The sequence below is a fragment of the Poromitra crassiceps genome (assembly GCF_964638095.1).
Source record: "Poromitra crassiceps genome assembly, chromosome: 4".
In the NCBI taxonomy this organism is placed as follows: domain Eukaryota; kingdom Metazoa; phylum Chordata; class Actinopteri; order Beryciformes; family Melamphaidae; genus Poromitra; species Poromitra crassiceps.
The window spans coordinates 62,260,511-62,279,515 of record NC_139626.1 but is presented as its reverse complement, the minus strand read 5'-3'; the positions used below and the strand labels follow the sequence as shown (position 1 = coordinate 62,279,515).

Here is a 19,005-nt window from a genome sequence, read left to right as displayed (position 1 = left end):
TGTCTGAGGGCGAGTGTCTCCTCTACTCCCTTTAGCTTCAAAGTCAGAAAAAGATAATCTGACAGTAGGCTACTTCAATGTCTCCTCCATATTGTGTGTCTCCAGGTGCTCACAGAGAAACGGGCCTTCAAAGCAGATGCTGCTGCACCATCAAATCAAATGGAAAATTGAGATATTTCTGCTTCGTTTTAGCCACATGTCCCTGATTTGACTTGAGCCACAGTTTTAAAGTTGATGTGGGTCAATGTGAACGTAGCTACAGGTGCGCACATAATTCTCCTGTCCAGTTTGTCCGTCACAACTTCTGTGTGGGAAGTGGCATCCACCTCTTTCAGGCGTCGTTTTGTGCGCAACGGTTTTAAATTAGACTCTCGGTTCGAGTAGAAAATAATGATTATTTGGAAGTTGAATGTAGTTTATTGGAGAAGGCATCCCAGGCACTTTGACTACGGTCATCTCCACTTTACTAATTGATTTGAGAACATTAACAAACTAAATTAAATTAATAGAAATTGCAATTGCTATGCAAGCATAAAGAGATCCTTATGTTTAAATAAACAATGGTTATTATTAAAAGTGGTTCTAATCATCGGATTAATTTCTGTACTAAATCTCAACATCTTTAAATATGTGATCTGGGGCCACTTCCTCTGGATGCAATTACAAAAATGTACCCATATTTTTTCTTCTTATAGTATAATATAATATAATATATAGTATCAAACCACCTGTAAAAGGCACCTTGCCCTTCGGTCCAGCACAGTCCACTACAGTCCTGTCAGTGGTGTGCAGTGTTGGGCAAGTTACTTTCAAAATGTAATATACTACATATTACTAGTTACTTTCATTTGAAAGTAATAAGTTACTTTACAATATGACTTTCTGTGTAGAGTAACTCATTACTTATTACACTACTTTTGCATTACTTTCACCAAAACAACAGTAGCAGCAGAATGACATTGCCGCCCCGGAACCATCCCGAAAAATAATTTCAACCACCTTGAAATCAGTGTAAACAATCCAAAATTCAAAATGTTATTATTTTCCTTTCTTATTGTCATCTATAGTGGTTATTTGCATAAAAACACAGTTTGATTAGGAAATTATTGTATCTTTTTGAAATATTATGTGCTTTGATTTAATCAAATGTAACTCAATTTGTAACTTGAGTTACTTGACAAAGTAACTGGTATAATATTACTGAAATCCTATAAGTATTAAGTTATATTACTGAGTTACTGCTAAAAGTAATATATTACATGTAATATGTTACTTTTGTAATGAGTTACCCCCAACACTGGTGGTGTGCCATCTGGAAAGGCTGGTTCTTGTGTAGTAAAACTGCTTGTTAGGTAGTACTGTCTTTCAGTAGTACTGTCTTTCAGTAGTACTCAACCTTGCCCTACTCAGGAGCCACACTGACAACAACAAAAAAGCTTTGCAAGAGCCACAATCCCAAAAATCCCACAAAAAAGTAAATTTCCTCCCATTATTTTATGAGACTTTTAGTTATGTATTTACTTATTTTAAGTAGGACTTAAAAGAGCCACAACTACCCATAAAGGAGCCGCATGTGGCTGTAGAGCCTGGGGTTGAGAATCACTGGTATATGAATGCCACATACTGTATGATGAACGGATGTGCCTGTGTACATGTCTGTGACATGAGGGATTCCGTCTGATATAGCACATTTCTCCTGTGTCACTTGTGTCTATAAACTCTTGATTTGCCATCTAAAATGGTGTGCTTAGCTGCATAGCCTAATACAGTGGTTCTCAAATTGTTTCACGTTTCACCCCTAAACTGACAAAAATGTAGCCTGGGTAAACCCAGCCTTCAACTTGATGTCACAGGCTATGCCTCTAGCATAACTGTTTGTGACTGATGGCACATAGAGGTCACGTGGAGGCTGGGTTTCCCCAGGCTAACAAAAATTACTACCACGGACCCCCATGTGATAATAAGATTGATGCTTTTAGATGTTTTATTACAGAAAGTGTATCAAACCCACGACCAAAATAGTCATTGTGTTACTTATGAATGGAATTGTAGCTCAAATAAATTGCCCCCTTTTGGCTGGGGACCCCCTGGAACCCCCATTTGAGAACCACTGGCCTAATAGGCACAGGTCTAAATCAGTGATACTCAACCCGAGGCTCTAGAGCAGGGGTCACCAACATTTTTGAGGTCGAGGGCTACCTGAAGGGTAGAGAGTCATGTCGGGGGCTACCTGTTGAAATTTGCTCGATTTACCTTTAAATAATGAGTATTATGCATTTAATCGAGACATACATTCTTTTCTTTCACTGTTGTGAAGAAGAACTCTTCCTCCCACTCCTCTTGAAATTGGTAATGTTTTTTCTTTCACTTTTCTGCCATTGTTCTTGCGTTCCATCATTTAGCTTAGCCGACTGATATAATCATTGGCAGCTGGCAGTCGCACTGTCGCAGAGTGAATGACGTAGTGACGTAACGTAAAACTAAACTTTGACCCCAGCCCAGGCGGATCAAAATAGTTAATCAATAATTAATTATACACAGACAATAAATTATACACAGACAATAAACGTTTTTAAAACGTATGCATTGTTAAACAAATTATTTTCTACATTTGTGTGTTATTGTGGGAAGGGAGGAGAAAAACAAATAAAAAATTAATTTTTCTGATTATATTTTTTTGTTTTTTCTTTCTTTCCCCTGTGGCTGAGCCTGTTTGTCTGTTTTGTCTTGTTTGTGTAAAAAAAAAAAAAAAAAAAAAAAAAATTTTTTTTTTACATTTTTCTAAACGTGGCTTGCGGGCGCCACAGCGCCACCCCGCGGGCGACTGGTCGCCCGCGGGCGACTGGTTGGCTACCACTGCTCTAGAGCCACATGTGGCTCCTTTATGGGTAGCTGTGGCTCTTTAAGTCCTACTTCAAATAAACACATAAATAAATATAAATAATAAATCTAAAATAAATAAAGGGAGGAAAGGGACATTTTTTAGATGGTGGCTCTTGCAAAGATCCCCCCTAACGTGGCTCCTGAGTATGGCTAGGTTGTGTGCCACTGCTCTAAACACAGTCACATGCATCGTTGGGTTGAGGATTTGAGAAAAAACACAAACCTAATTCACACCCCGTCTATTACATTGTCATTATCTTTTATATTATTTAGAAAGAGTTAGCACCCGCTAACCAGCACCAGTAAATAATTTAGCTCCCACAGCCGCAATCTGCCTGCCGCTACTGGCTCAGAGGTTTTCAAAGTGGGAGGCGGGCCTCCAAACTGTTTCAGGGGAGGCTCAGTGAGTGGGAGTGATTAACCCCCCCCCCCCCCCCCCCCCGTCTCAATAAACATATAACCCAATGCCTCCTCATGCTTGTGTTGACACATTTGACCAAATTGACAAAAGACTGACATTTTCTGTATATATTTTTGTATTATTAGATACCTAGTTTTAGTTTAGTTTGAACTATTATAACCTTGACTCAGACCCCTCCCCCATTCTTACGACATCATCACAACCTCCTCCAGAAGCTGCAAAACATCCTCTCTCTTCATGTGTCAGCTGGTGGCTCAATGTGTTTTGTTTTGCAACTGAAAACTGAAAGCAAACTGGGGTTTCTGCCTAGAGAGAGGGAGGGGTGGGCGGATGTGTGTGTGAGAGGGAGAGAGAGAGGGGTGTGCATGTGTAAGAGTGTGAAGGGGTGGAGCGAGCCAAAAACAGAGTGTCAGCCTCACACTGTTCCTTCGCTTGCTGAACATAATCAGAGCGGGTTGTTGGTGAAGTGGTGGGGGGTGGGGGGTTGTGTTTGTGAGTCTGTTGGCAGGTCCGGACGGCAGACACTCTGACGGGACGGGTGCCAGCAGCAGCACCTCAGGGTGACAGGCCTAACTCAGAATCCACGACAGTTTCTTGTAAATAAATGTCTGTTTTGCCAGACATCACATTTTACATTCAGTTTGTTTGGAATCAACAGAAGAGCTTTGTAGTTAACATAAAGACAAGACTAAAATCTAATTATAATCAAATCAACACTAAAACCTAATTATAAAGATAAAGGCATATATACACACACTGATGTATATATGTGTATATATACATAATACATATATATACATATATATATAAAATAAAATAAATCCTGTCACTGATTGTACCATCAAACACTGCAACAGGAAGTTTATGTTGTTGAATAGAAAACGCCAGGCCAGCACTGCCCTCCACTGGCATAAAGCTGTAACTGCACAGTCAGCAAGTCTGCTTGTTTACTTGGACTAAACCGAGCATAATGTTAAAATGTGCTTAAGGTGGTGAATCTTAACTTAAGGTTACTGCTGACCACAGTGACATTAGGAGGAAAAGGTGATCTAAAAGCCTGGAACAGTGACACTGTGTTGAGGTACGAGGCGTGACGTGAAACAGCTCCTTCACTGGAGACTGGAGAAACTAGGCCAAAGAGCATTGGTCACAGCGTGTGGAAGTGGGCCAGAGAACCTGGCTGGCTGACCTGCTGGAGCAGGGGACAGAGACAGACTGACCTGCTGGAGCAGAGGACAGAGACAGAGACTGCACTGCAGCGACGTGAGCCGAAGCAACAGGCCTAATATACATCAACAAATAAAATAAAAAAAACACAACAACCCAGCGGTTATCAAAGATCTCCTTCATTGTTTTAATAGTAGACAAGTGTGCCACAAAAATGTCATGTCCGCAGCCACAAATCACGTGCCCGAGATTTTACGAATTCCAGCTATCTATCAGGTCATTCCTTTCACTTGCTTCTCTACACAATTTTGCAAATCACTTCTTACATTTATGTATAAATATATACAGTTTATAGATTATTCTCGTAGCTTGGATGGTGATTTTTCTTTTCTTTTTTGTTGTGCTGTTGGTGGAGAAACATTAGCAGAGGAAATACACATCGCCGACGTCACGTCTCCCAATGTAGCACATGCTTATGTCCTATCATTAATACCAGCAGAGCACACACACACATAGCCAAATATATATACAGTATACAGGAATGTTAACTACCGCTATCATACAAAGTCAAATCTCTAAGAAATAAGAGCAAGTCACTACTGTGGGCATAGTGCCTACAACACAGTGCAGAGAAGGCATAATATCATGGAGAACTCCTGCCACAAAGGCACTGGCACATGGTTTGGGGGCGACATATGGAGTGGGGGGGCGCGGGCCTTTTCCTCTACAGTTTTGTTGGGTGGGGGGGCGGGGGGGTCACCTCTGCATTCCAGATGCACTGAGAGAGCGCGCGCGTCGTTAGCTCTGCTAGCATGAGAGAGCGCGCGCACGCGCGTCGTTAGCTCTGCTAGCATGAGAGAGCGCGTGCGCATCGTTAGCTCTGCTAGCATGAGAGAGCGAGCGAGCGCGCGTCGTTAGCTCTGCTAGCATGAGAGAGCGAGCGAGCGCGCGTCGTTAGCTCTGCTAGCATGAGAGAGCACGCGCGCGTCGTTAGCTCTGCTAGCATGCATGATGCTGCTCTAAGCATGTGCTTCATTTGAGGTGCTCACTAATTGGTGTGAGGAGATTGGAAGTCATGCCGTTATCCACAGCCAATCAAAGACAACTTTGTGTTTTGCTTTTTGTTTGTTTTTTTAAGAAAAGTGACTCGTCTACCAAACCTGAAGGAAAGAACTGGGGGGAAAAAACAACAACAACAACAACAACAAAAAAAACAACAGAAGAAAAGCAGTATACTTGTGTTTTCTTTCGTGGGTTAACATCACACGCTGTTAAAAATTGTATACATTTTGAGCCTTGTTTTCCAGTATGTGTGTTTTGGTTAAGTATGCAAAACAGAAACAGCTTACCGTCCCTATTGCTGACTTTGTTTGAAAAAAAATGGGGGGGGGGGGTCCACTCAAAGTCTTCCTCTCTCTCTCTCTCTCTCTCTCTCCCTCTCTCTCTCTCTGTGTTGTCTATCCCTGTGGAGTCATGGTAACGTAGAGCCTGGTTGTGGGTCTGGTCTTGTGGGCGTTACGGGCCTCAGCAGCATCCTCCGGACGAGGTGTTGACCGGCTTGCTCTGGATCTTCACGTTGGACTTGTCCGCGTTGCCGGTGGTGGCCCCGGGGCCCATCCTCTTCTTGATCTCGGCAGCCATGGTCATGAAGGCTTGCTCCACGTTGGTGGCGCTCTTGGCGCTGGTCTCCAGGAAGGGGATGCCTAAGTTGTCGGCAAATTCCTGCAGGGGGGGGGGGGGGGGAGTCAAACAGCTGTTGTGAAAAAAGGGAGGAAGAAATGAGAGTGCCGGCCCTGCTCCAGTAAGGCCATCGGGCGTCAAGTCAAGTCCCGGACTTCCTGGTTCTTCACTGTTTCCGTCTATGGGATTTTTGAATGGGTTTTTGCCGCGATGCTTCAAATAAGGTCTCTGGGCAACGCAAGCATAATCAAACGCGAACCAGAGTTCAGTCGGATAATCTTCACACATGAGGACCACTTTCATGAGCTTTGTAGCGGAAATGCGAGCCCTAGAAGTAAAATGCTCGAGCTAAGCTAGTCCAGAACTACACACAGTGTCGCATAGGCTTCCACGTCACGTCAGCACTCAAGCTGGACTGTTGTTGATGTGTGTACTGATTACCCCGGGCTGAACGGGCTGAACCAGGTGAGGGAAAGAGAATTTCTGTGTTCGTCCTTTGAAGTGGTGACGTTATTGACGTATAATATCCCCGTCGACTCAACAGTGTAGTCTCATTTAGCCGTTTGCTAGCTAGCCGCCCTTTTAACAGCACGTAAAAGCTTCAAAACTCATAAAAGTGGTCCTCGTGTGTGAAGATGATATTACTAAACACTGGTTCGCGTTTGATTAAGCTTGCGTTGCCCTGAGACCTTATTAGAAGCATCGCGCCAAAAACCCATTCAAAAATCCCATAGGCGAAAACAGTGAAGAACCAGGAGTGTTAGCATCGATGATTTCCGGACTCGTTCTTGCGGCTCTCTATAGCTGCACTGAGAGATATGCGTGCAAAGGCAGTTGCATCCACGTTTTCCCCAGCAGACGCACTGGTCTGGTTTTCCCCAACTGGTCTGGGATCAGAAGTCTGTAAAGCCCAAGTCAGAACTATCAGACTTCCGACTTCCAATGGATTGCAGGACTAAGTGCATACCATATGAACTGAGGTTATCAACAGTATTGATAGTATCGATGAGTATCAATACCTGTAAGTGCCAAATGTGTTTCTGTGCTGTCATATTTTTATTTGTCCATCCGCTGTGCCATGTTACCTGGGCATATAGAATATAGGTATTCTATATAGGTGCTGCCTTCACCTCTGTTCACTAGGTGTTTCGACCCGGAAGGGCAAATGGTTTTTGACCGTGTCGCTACCAGCAGCGGGAACATTTGTTTGGTGCGCTGTCTCTGCCTTTAACTTTCTGTGGAAAAGAACTTTGCTGTATTCACATCGGTGATAATGGAATAAATGAATGGGTTCCGAACATCAAGGACAAGCCTTCTTCGTCGTTCTTATGCAGCACTCAAGGCAAATGTTATCGTATGTATTACATCAGCTGTGGCGAGCGCGTCAGCCAGGTCATCCGCGGTTTAAGCACCTCAGTAGCCTACAGTATCAGACTGGGCTCCTATAACAATACCACATTTTTATGCCTCCGCCGGCGATAGCCAGGCCGGAGGCATTATGGATCCAGGTTGTCCGTCCGTCCGTCCGTCCGTCCGTCCGATGTTCGTTAACGCGATATCTGGGGAACGCCTTGGCGGAATTTCATCAAATTTGCCTCAAACATCGACTTAGACTCAAGGATGATCTGATTAGATTTTGGTGGTCAAAGGTCAAGGTCACTGTGACCTCTCGAACGCCATTTTCAAGCTTGTTAACGCGATATCTCAGGAATGCCTTGACGGAATTTCATCAAATTTGTCTCAAACATCGACTTGGACTCAAGGATGAACTGATTAGATTTTGGTGGTCAAAGGCCAAGGTCACTGTGCAGGGCCCGAAATTAACTTTTTGACCCACTGGCCAGTGGCGGGTAGATGGAAAGAATCTACCCACCAAGCATATTTCTTACCGGCCAAAAAAAAAACGCATTTTTATGTCACATATATCCATATATATATTTTTTTCAGTACAGTTCAAGTTGATAAGGTATTACGTTGAAGAATACACACTTAAATAAGAGGCCAGAGTAAAATTTGAAGCAAATTATTTTAATATATTGATTGATGATTGATTAATCAATACATGTCAAGTCAATCTTGAGCTTAAATTGTTGTAAAAAACAACAACAACGCAGCTAAAAGTAATAACTGCGACAGTGTCAGTGTGCAGACAGCGCACAACTTGGGCTACACACCTTTCTCTCCCAATCCACACCTGGCACCTGCGTTAGCTCTCATGCACTCGTTCTCGGCTCCCCTTCGGCTTTATTGGTGGTAAGCATTTTGATTCATCTCCTCATCATACGAGCTCGGCAACAAGCGCGAGTGATTGATTCATTGATTGATTCGCCCGATGTAGGCTGTCAATTTAGCAGAGGTTAAAAGACGCTTTTTACCTCCGCTAAATTGACGACTGCATTCCATTCCAGAGTCATGTTTGGTAGCCTATACGGGAGAGCCATGTGAAACAGTCTCACAAAGCACTTGTATTAGCCAGCTGCGCACCAAAACACACATGATAACTATTATCTCCTCATATATACTGTATCATACGAGTGTCGGCAACAAGTGCGAGCGATTGATTCATTGATTGATTGATTCGCCCGACGTTAGGCTGTCAATTTACCTCCGCTAAATTGACGACTGCATTTCATTCCAGAGTCACGTTTGGTAGCCTATACGGCAGAGCCAGAATGAAACAGCCTCAGGAAGCACTCATGTTAGCCGGCTATACACAGTTTTAATATTACATGACGACTATTTTGGGACCCGCCACGTGACGGACAGACCTCTGATGTCACTCGCCAAACCTAAAATCTGCCCGCCATTCGCGGGTGGCGGGCTCTAATTTCGGGCCATGTCACTGTGGAGTGATTTCTATTCGCACATAGGTTACGCAATAACCACGCCCTGTGCCCGCCTACGCAGCAGTCAAGCGCCGGGATTGGCCAGAACAGCTGACTGGACTTGGGAAAAATGTAGACAAAACTGTGGACTGGATTTTTTTATTGTATTTGATTTTTGAGATAAAAAGTCTGCTTATTGAAGCTTGGGACTAAAGCACCTGGGTTTTTTCATCTTTTAAAATAAAGATGTTTAAAAAACTATTGCTTGTTACATTTTCAGTGCTGTACCTTTTCTCTGGGTAAGAATTGAGCTTGAAATTAACGATATGATACATTATATTATGATATGAGCTATGAACGTGAACACAACACCGTTTATATTATTGCATGTTTTTGTAGATTGTGTACATTTTGTAGATTACAATTATTATGCTTATTATTATTACTATGCTAAGGAAGGTAGGTGACCATAATTCATTTCAATGTCCGCTCTCGAAATCGCTGGCCGTTCTCAAGAGCTATGTCATCTTTCATCATGATATGTATGTTTCTCCATATTTTGTGTAAAGCCATACATGCTACATGATGGAGAAGAGAACAGATTTTATGATCATAAATACAATTTATCATTTTTATTTTTGACCAGAGTGAAATGTTAGATGGTCTCTGATTTTAAATATAGCTGAATTGCTTGGTTTGACAAGGTACAAATATTTTTTTACAAGCATTTTACGAAATGTAGATGGGGAAAATGAATGGCGGATGAAATCTCTGCTGCTGCATATGCCTGAAGAGGGAGTGACTTTGGCTCTCTATTTAGATCCCATCATTGAACGTTCACTCCCTTCTGGCTGTTCAAAGTTAAAATACTTTAAAATGCTCAGCACAATGCATGGAGTAGTTGCATCGCTCGTGGTCCAGGCAGTCAAAGCAAGCATGAGGCGGACTTGTTTTGATGCTCTTTGAAGCAGACCGATGCTTCTCGCTGTGATGTGTGACTTCCTGGTTGCGGACAGTTTGCGGACGTTCCGAGTAGACGCGGCCGCCTCCCCCACGTGCATCTCAACGAATCCCGATGCATTTAATCGATCACCTTTCCTGAAAACCACATCTAACCTGTTCTACTCTGCCTCTGATTGGCCCCTGATATCACTCAATCACCCCGCTGTCCTGTGTGTGTGTGTGTGTGAGGGAGAGAGAGAGAGAGAGAGAGACAGCGAGGGGGGGGGGGGAATTCTGCAACACTAATTGTGGCGCTGCGCCGTAAATGTGTCAATGTATGGGAAACACTGATTATATATATATATATATATATATATATATATATATATATATATATATATATATATATTATTATTATTATTTTTGGGGGGGGCATTTTTGCCTTTATTGGTAGGACTTTGTGGTATGCATTCTACCAGGTGAGGCCTAAAAAAATTTTTTTGTTCGGTTCCGGTTTCCGACCGACCCGGTCAATTTACGTGCGACCCAAAATTATCTTATGAGCTTGTTGATTTGGCGGTAAGGGGCGGGGTTTGCCACTGCGCGAAGGTGCCTTTCGCTACGGATACAGTCAAACGAATATGGCAGGGAGCATGACGGACATGTGCTTTGTGTCGCTTATTGACTTAAATATTTTGTTCATATGAAAACGTGCGTAGAGCACAGTGGTAGAGTACATGTAGGCTATGTTATGAAAAAAGTATCCATCGCTGCTGTAATTTTTAAGGAAAAGAAAAATATATATATATTTCCTATCTATCCCTTGCTGACTGGGGAAAAAAAATAAAAATAAAAATCCCTACCGACCCATCACCTCAACTGACAACCAACAGGAACCAAACTTTTTTTTTTTTTTTTAGGCCCGAGCCAACGGTACTCCCCAAGCCCCCGGGACGCCCCTGGCTGCTATACCTTTTCATTCATCTGCCACAGGATATACAAGCGACACATTGGCAGCAAGTGAAGGAGTTGGCTGTGCTGTGGTTCAGTCCACTCACCTTGGCCGTCGTGTAATCCACAACCTTCTTTGTGGTGAGGTCGCACTTGTTGCCCACCAACAGCTTGTTGACGTTCTCGCTGGCGTAGCGGTCGATCTCCTGTAGCCACTGCTTCACGTTGTTGAAGGACTCCTGAGGCGGGGCGGCAGCAGCGAGACACACAGTAAGAGACCGTTTCACCCGACAACATCTAGCACGTTAGCGTGAGCACTTTGCTTCGGGAAACAGCTAAGCATAGCATCACTTTAGCATTTTTTTCCCACCACTAAAGAATTGATATGAAGATCATGAAGTCATTTGGTATAAGCTTTTATCAAAAGTGTTTTACGACGACTGTGTGTTCATTACGTCCGACGTGTGGCCTCTGTGTGAATGGAACCTGTAACCTTGGCAATCGCAAACCCATTGGTTTCATATTTCTGCTCTGGTTTCACTTTTCTTTGATGCCTATTTTCATCCTGGTTGTAATCCTGTCTGCGTCCTTTTATTATTATTTCACCGCATCTTTCTTTCATGTCTGGCTTCAGTTTCAATCTACTCTGCTTTTCTGTTCTATGGACTCTCTCGGTGTATTTATCTTAACCCATTGATACCTGATGCAGCATTTGCGTGTATATCCCTCATTTGTGTGTGTATCCCTTTAAGACCGCAGACCGCGTGACGCGGTTCGCGGTCTTAAAGGGATACACACACAAATGCTGCATCAGGTATCAATGGGTTAAAGACGAGATTAACCCAACGGGGCCCAAGTGGCGCGTGGGTCGGAGTCAAGTTTCAGACTGAAAAGCAAAACTCGTCTGAGATGACAGGTTGAAAGGCGGGCTAATGTAGCATGTCGATGATTTCATTTGACAATTTTGGGGGCTGGATTTGGCTTTGGCCAATCCTGGCGTGTTCCGCCCCCAAATCGAGTGGGATTCAGCGTGTTGTGTGCGCTTCCCGAGTGGGATGCGCAGAGCCAGCTGCTTCTGTGGACAATCCGATGCGTGAGTGCAGCCTGTCCGCGTGGAATCTCCGAGGGGCGACCCCTTACGTTAACGTTATCCTGGAATGCGAGTTTAACGAGCCAGTTACATTTCTTTGCATTCTTAGACGTTACCGTTTGCTTTATTTTGTATGTTACATACAATTGGCCAAGTTATTAGTTTATGGGCTAGAAATTCTGCCAGATTACAGACACTAGACCGCATTTTCTCCTTCATTTGGAGGAGAAAAATCTCCTGAAATAAAGATTGACATCTGTCGTGTCGTGATATGATTGGTTGAAATGGGGTAGAAATTTGATAGTACTATGTGACGTCAGCAAACTGTAGATCACCGTTATGAATGAAATCTTGAAAAATGATGTGAAAAAGTGTGAAAAGCATACATTAATAAATAGGTGCACTGAATACCCTGGTATTTGAACTAAAAAGGAAAAAAAAACATTTTTGGGTTCAGCTCGACTTGAATGTAAATGTCATTTGAAAAGCACTTTATATAGCACGTGTCAAAACAATGGTTACAAAGTGTATTATTGTTGTTGTTGTTTGGCTTGGTTTTGAATCTACAGTACTCTTGTTTTCTGTTCTATGCACTCCGTTATTTTATACTGAACAAAAATATAAACACAGCCTGATAGATTTAAGAAAACCATTCCATTGAAAGAAATTCTTGGCAAATGAGAAATTCTCACTAACAGCTGTAAGAATCTTCGGTCTATAAAAAGGGACCAAGGGGGCAGTCTGTTTCCATTTTTGTCCCACTGATGATGTCATAGGCATTGTGACATCACTGATGTCGTTATAGGCAGAGCAATTGTGATGTCATCAGGGATGCAAGGTTGTGACATCATCAGTGATGTCACTCGAGCAGTTGTGGTTTTTGGTTACACCCTCTGTGACATCACTGATGATGTCATAGACATTGTGACATTATTGTGATGTCATCAATGATGCAAAGTTGGGCAATTGTGCGCTGCGCATGCCAATAGGGCAGGTGAGGCCACCCTGCGGGCGAGACCACATAGCGGCCGAGCTTTATTTTAGCGAGTTTTATTTTAGCGAATGAAACATGAGAATATTTCTATTTTTGTTCAGTATTATGCATCTTGATTCAGGGTTTCTGCAGGTTTCAACAAGTTCAATTTAAGACTTTTTAAGACCTTTATGAATGCAATTTAAGACCCATTTCACATCCATACTGGCAACAAAAAGAAAAGGAAAAGGGATTGGGATATGAAAATCTGGCTTTGATGCTGCCGATGTGAAACTATATTGGGGGTGTTTGCTGATGGCTTTTACAGTGTTTATGTGAGACTTAAATTTATAAAAGTAACATTAATTTTAATTTAAGACCTGGCAAAATCATATTTAAGACATTTTATATACAGTAAATGCAGTCCAATGTAAGCCATTTTAAGGCCTAAAAATTCAGATGATTGGATTTTAGACTTTTTAAAACCCTGCGGAAACTCTGTTAATTGGACATTTTCATTTGGAAAGCACTTTGTAACAGCCGATTTAAAAATACTACATAAATAAAGTGTATTATGTGCTCCTCCCTACGGGTCTTTGACGCAGGGGACGACTGTCACAAAGAGACTCATTTTGAAAGAGTGGAAGTCCCACTCTCCACCTTCTTTTCGGCTGTGGCTGGCGGACATGGTTTCGGTCTGCGTATGGACAGACTCAGGTTCCAGAGGACTAACTCACATGGGAAGTTCTCGATTATTTGGGACCAGTTCCTGGCCTACTTTGATCAGGTTAGAAACGAGGAATAACTCGCTTCTCGTGGACTCTTTGCGCAGGATTTTATGTACGCCATCTCTTACAGGCAATCAAGCACCTTATGCGACTAGTAGCATCATACTGTAACTATTTTGTTTTTCTGTGTATGTTTGTGTCCGAGTTGGTTTTGCTTTGGTTTTGTTCTGAAAATTGAAAAATAAAACATTTTGGAGAGTGTATTATTAATATTACACAGCGCCATGAACTGAATGATACCTTGTCCTGGAGGGAGAGAAGCACTGACCTGATCCGTCACGTCATAAACTACTATAATGCCGTGCGCCCCTCTGTAGTAACTGGACGTGATGGTGCGGAAGCGCTCCTGGCCAGCCGTGTCCCACTGGGGAAAAGCAAAGAGCGAGCGGTCAGTGGAAAACAAGAGCAAAAGCCTGAAAATGTCAATAAGATCCAGGTGTGTATATATATATATGGCTGGTGTAACCGTCTTATCTCCACTGGAGGGGGATAGCAGGGATGTCGTTAAGTGATTACAGCGCTATTACACTCGGATGTACTCACAATCTGAAGTTTTATGGTCTTCCCATCCAGCTCTATGGTCCTGATCTTGAAGTCCACACCGATGGTACTAATGTAGCTCTCTGTGTAGGTGTCATCCTACAGCGCGCACGCACACACACACACACACACACACACACACACACAGACGCACACACACACACACCCACACACACACAGACACAGACAGACACGCAGGGGTGGGTTCACGTGGTAGATATGATACGTCTTGTCTGATCAAGCATCACAGTGCTGACGGGGGAAATGTAACATTGTGTAACAGTGTCTTAGGTCGAATCAGGTAACGTTACTTACTGCGAACCGTAGAAGGAGACAAGACTTCCCCACACCAGAATCACCAATCAGGAGCAGTTTGAATAAATAGTCACTGTGAGGATGAAGGGGGGGCAGCTCAGGTTAAAGTTGTTGACAAGTCTCCTCTGTCTGGAAACGAACACCACAACACTCCTCCTACCTTACATAACCTTACAGTGCCCAGTGTATATTATTGATGCCATCTGCAGCACTGACAGGCATTACATGTCGAGGCTACAGTGCAGTAATGCTGATGCTGACATTGCCCAACTCCGCATCAGGAGGCATTGAGTCATTTCCTATTGGTGGTACTAGTGTAGGTAAATGACATTCAGATGAAAGCTAACAGGATCATAAGAGACGGCGGTTCTCTTCAAACGGGCCAGTTTTCGAAAAGGCTGAATCCGGGTTGCATCGTATAACCTTAACGTTATTTTAACTGAGAAACTCGATTCATAAAAATCCAGAGACTTGAGTATTTTCGAAGTAAAGCTACGTAGCTATTCTTAGCTAGCTAACGTTAGCGCTTACGGTTTACGTAAGACAGCGAACAATATTGATGATGACGTACACACAAGAGTCCTTTAAAATGTGTAATATCAGACACCAAATGTGAACAGACGTTAAGTAATAACCAACGCTACTTTCATTTCCAGTGCGTAACGTTGCCCTACTGAAACACTTAGCTAACGCTAGCACAGCAGACAAAGCAGCTGACGTTCATTTTGTATACAAGTCCGGCTAGCTCGCTAATGCTAGCTGCCCCGGGTAGTGACTGCTAACGTTAGCCAATGCTAGCTAAGCTAAGCTGACAGCTCAGCCAGGCTGTCATCGTCATCCAAAGTGACACTTACTATTCGGGATTCATCGTTGACGACACCTGGTAAACTGTTATTACTGGAAATAGCGCTGTTTGTCGTCGCAGGTTAACCTTTATAGCTCGCCTTGTAGGCAGGAAAACACACCGTTTGTCAGAACTAGCTAAACTGGTTGTCACAGCCAGAACATAATCGAATCAAATATGGCTGCCGATATTACCCGGAAATACCAGGGCATGTGGCTCATGGGTGTTGTAGTCTAACTTTTCGTCCATACGTCAGATCGGCAATAGGCTACGTCATTTTGTAGGCGGCTGCTGGCGGCACATGTTCCCGCCCCCTTTTAGGGGGCAACACAAGCTACTCGCCATTGACTTCAATGTAAAATAGGAGTAGGCTATGAGTACCAACAAAAAAAAACAGAAAAATAACAGAATTAATCTCGTCTATAGGACGAATCAGCGTGACCTCACTGCCACCCAAAAGTGCGTAACCCCGCGGCAGTTAACTAGTATGAGTTGTGCCAAACAAACGTGAATATCTCAAGTAGGCTATACATTACATCTAGGGATGTTCATTTTGAAAAATTTCCATAATCGAAAATCGGGAAAATTAACGATCAATTATCGATTAATCGATTATCGATAGCGTAATAATAATAATAATATTAATATTAATAATATATATATTTTTTTTTACTCTGGTCTGGTAATAACGTTGTGCGTTCTCGGCCAGCTATAATGGCGATGCCGCTGTGTAGTAAGAATATCAGACACTAGCGCTGTGGCCAGGTAAACAAACATGTTACATGTCAGGTTACATGATGTAAGGCAATCGGCGTCTTCCAGCTTAGCTGACAGCACAAGAGTCAAATCAAAAGGCCTGAGCCTCACTGAGGTCCGCAGACCGCTGGGTGCGTTTGTTTGTGTCCCTGGCGCATGCCGGTGTGAATTCCCCATGTTTAAAACAGTTTTGTTGGCACAAAGGCCCGTGCCCAGCCAGAAAACTAGAGACTATATGAAGCTCCACCTCACGTTAGTCAGCTGTGCAATGGCGTGGGGCGAGGAGGAACAAATTCCACCCAAACCTAGTCCGCAAGAAAAGGATTTTTTTTTTAAAGGAACTCTGCCCATTTTCAACCAGCTTTGTATCATTAGAACATCAGTAGTATATCAGAAAACTGTAAACTGTTTTGAAGTCTGTCATTTAATTTGACAGTTATTGAGTGTTAAAGTGTGGACCAGTGACATCACTGGTCCACACTAACTCAAATTAATAACTCATTAACTCAAATCATCTCTCAATAACTGTCAAACTAGATGAATGATGAATAGTTTGACAGTTATTGAGAGTTGCTTTGAGTTAATGAGTTATTAATTTGAGTTAGTGTGGACCAGTGATGTCACTGGTCCACACTTTAACACTCAATACTGTCAAATTAAATGACAGACTTCAAAACCGTTTACAGTTTTCTGATATACTACTGATGTTCTAATGATACAAAGCTGGTTGAAAATGGGCGGAGTGTTCCTTTAATAATAACAATAATCGATCCAAATTCCACATGATCGATTCAATTCCTTAACGATCAATTATCGATTTTCGATAATTGATGAACATCCCTAATCACATCGCTTATATTTTGATATTGAGTGAGAGCAGAATTAGCTCAAGGATTTGATGTATAATATAGCCTATGCATGTCTTGTTAAGGTTGTGTGAACTGTCGCAGTTTGTAAATTGTAAACACGGTCAGCCGGCTAGAGTCAGAAGGTCAAACTCAGGCTGGGTTCCATTGCCATTGCCACCCAGTGACGCGATTTGTTTACCAAAATGCTGCTCGGCTGATCCCTCGTATTAATGACACAAAGACACCATGACATGACAATATAGGCTATTACAACTCATCTGGACATGGGCACGATACACCGGAAATATGACTTTGACCCATCTAAAATCATGTGACTCAGGTCACATTACATTACAGCCCCGAGCCAAGTAGCCTACAACGACGCTTTGCTCCACTACAACAGCATTTAATGTCGGAAGGCTAAATTAGCAACAGGCAGACACCGGAACTAGATCACAGACGGATCATGAGTTAGCCTACATGATTTTAGATGGCTCAAAGTCATATTTCTGATGTATCTTGCGCAATTCAGCCGGCCGAGTTGTAATATATTGTCATGTCATGGTGTCTTTGTGTGATTAACAGTGTTGGGCAAGTTACTTTAAAAATGTAATATTAGTTACTCTCATTTGAAAGTAATAAGTTACTATACAATATTACTTTCTGTGTAAAGTAACTCGTTACTTATTACACTACTTTTGCATTACTTTTACCAAAACAACAGCAGCAGCAGAATGACATCGCTGCCCCAGAACCATCCCGAAAAAATAATTTCAACCGCCATGAAGTCAGTGTAAACAATCCAAAATTCTAAGTATTATTCTTTTCCTTTGTTATTGTCATCTATGGTTATTTGCATAAAAACACACAGTTTTATTAGGAAATGATTGGATCTTTTTTTAAACATGTGCTTTGATTTAATCAAATGTAACTCAATTTGTAACTTGAGTTAGGCCTACTTGACAACGTAACTGGTATAATATTACTGAAATCCTATAAGTAATAAGTTATATTACTGAGTTACTGCTAAAAGTAATATATTGCATGTAATATGTTACTTTTGTAATGAGTTAGTTACCCCCAACACTGGTGATTAATAAACGAAATTGATTCTGTTATTTTTCTATAGACGTTTTTAACTTGACAACAAAAACGTTCTAAATTGAACCCCAGCTCACTTCCTGTTGCAGTGTTTGCTATGCACAGAAGAAGAAGAAGAAGAAGAAGAAGGGTCTTCTTCAAGCAGGACTGACAATTCCATGAAAACCGTCAATATTGTTTTTTAGTAGTGCTATTTTACATTGAAGTCAACGGTGAGAGGCTTGTGTTTTCCCCGTAAAAGGGGGCGAGATTATGTGGTGCCTACAAAATGACTATTGCCAATCTTGTGAGAAAAAAAGCGAATCCCCCCCCAACCCCTGCATTTATTTTTTGTTTTTGCTGAAAGTGAAATATTTGATGGTCACTCACGATTCTCTGGAAGACTGGTTGGCTTGGTTGGCTTGGTGAATGTTTTTTTTTACAAAGTAGTTTGAACTACTTTTTCTGGGTAGCTTGTAGTTTCCTAAACTACATCTCTTTAAAGTGACATATGATGGGGGGGGGGGGGGGGGTTGACAAAGTCCTTATTTGTGGGGGCTTTCGGGCCTCTTTGGAGAGATGGATGGCAGTTGGGAAGAAGCTGTCCTTGTGAAGAGGGTTTCTGGTTCTGCCAGACCTCAGTCTCCTGCCAAGAGGGGAGTGTCTCATAGAGTTTGTGGCCTGCATGGATGGGGTGGCTCGGCCATGGTTTTCCGAGACCGCTTCAGTGTCCTGGCGGTGTGTAGGTCCTGATGAGATGGCAGGCTACATCCGATCACCTTTTCAGCACAGCGGATGATCTGCTGCAGCAGCATACCAGATGGTGATGGAGGAGGTGAGGATGGGCTCGATGGTGGAGGTGTAGAAAAGCACCATCGTTACTTTTGGCGCCTTGAATTTCT

At 42.6% G+C, this 19,005-nt stretch overlaps 1 protein-coding gene across 1 annotated transcript; it reads right to left on the bottom strand.

Moving 5' to 3' along the window:
- Positions 1-4,638: 4,638 nt before the first annotated feature.
- LOC310774746 (ras-related protein Rab-1A) lies at positions 4,639-15,579 on the bottom strand. Its single transcript, XM_083634878.1, has 6 exons — positions 15,430-15,579; positions 14,576-14,648; positions 14,264-14,359; positions 13,989-14,084; positions 10,977-11,108; positions 4,639-6,193 (listed from the first exon to the last, which is right to left on the bottom strand). The coding sequence occupies exons 1-6, from the start codon at positions 15,441-15,443 to the stop codon at positions 5,996-5,998; spliced, it is 609 nt and encodes a 202-aa protein (XP_083491004.1). The 5' UTR covers positions 15,444-15,579; the 3' UTR covers positions 4,639-5,995.
- Between the last annotated feature and the right edge of the window lie 3,426 nt (positions 15,580-19,005).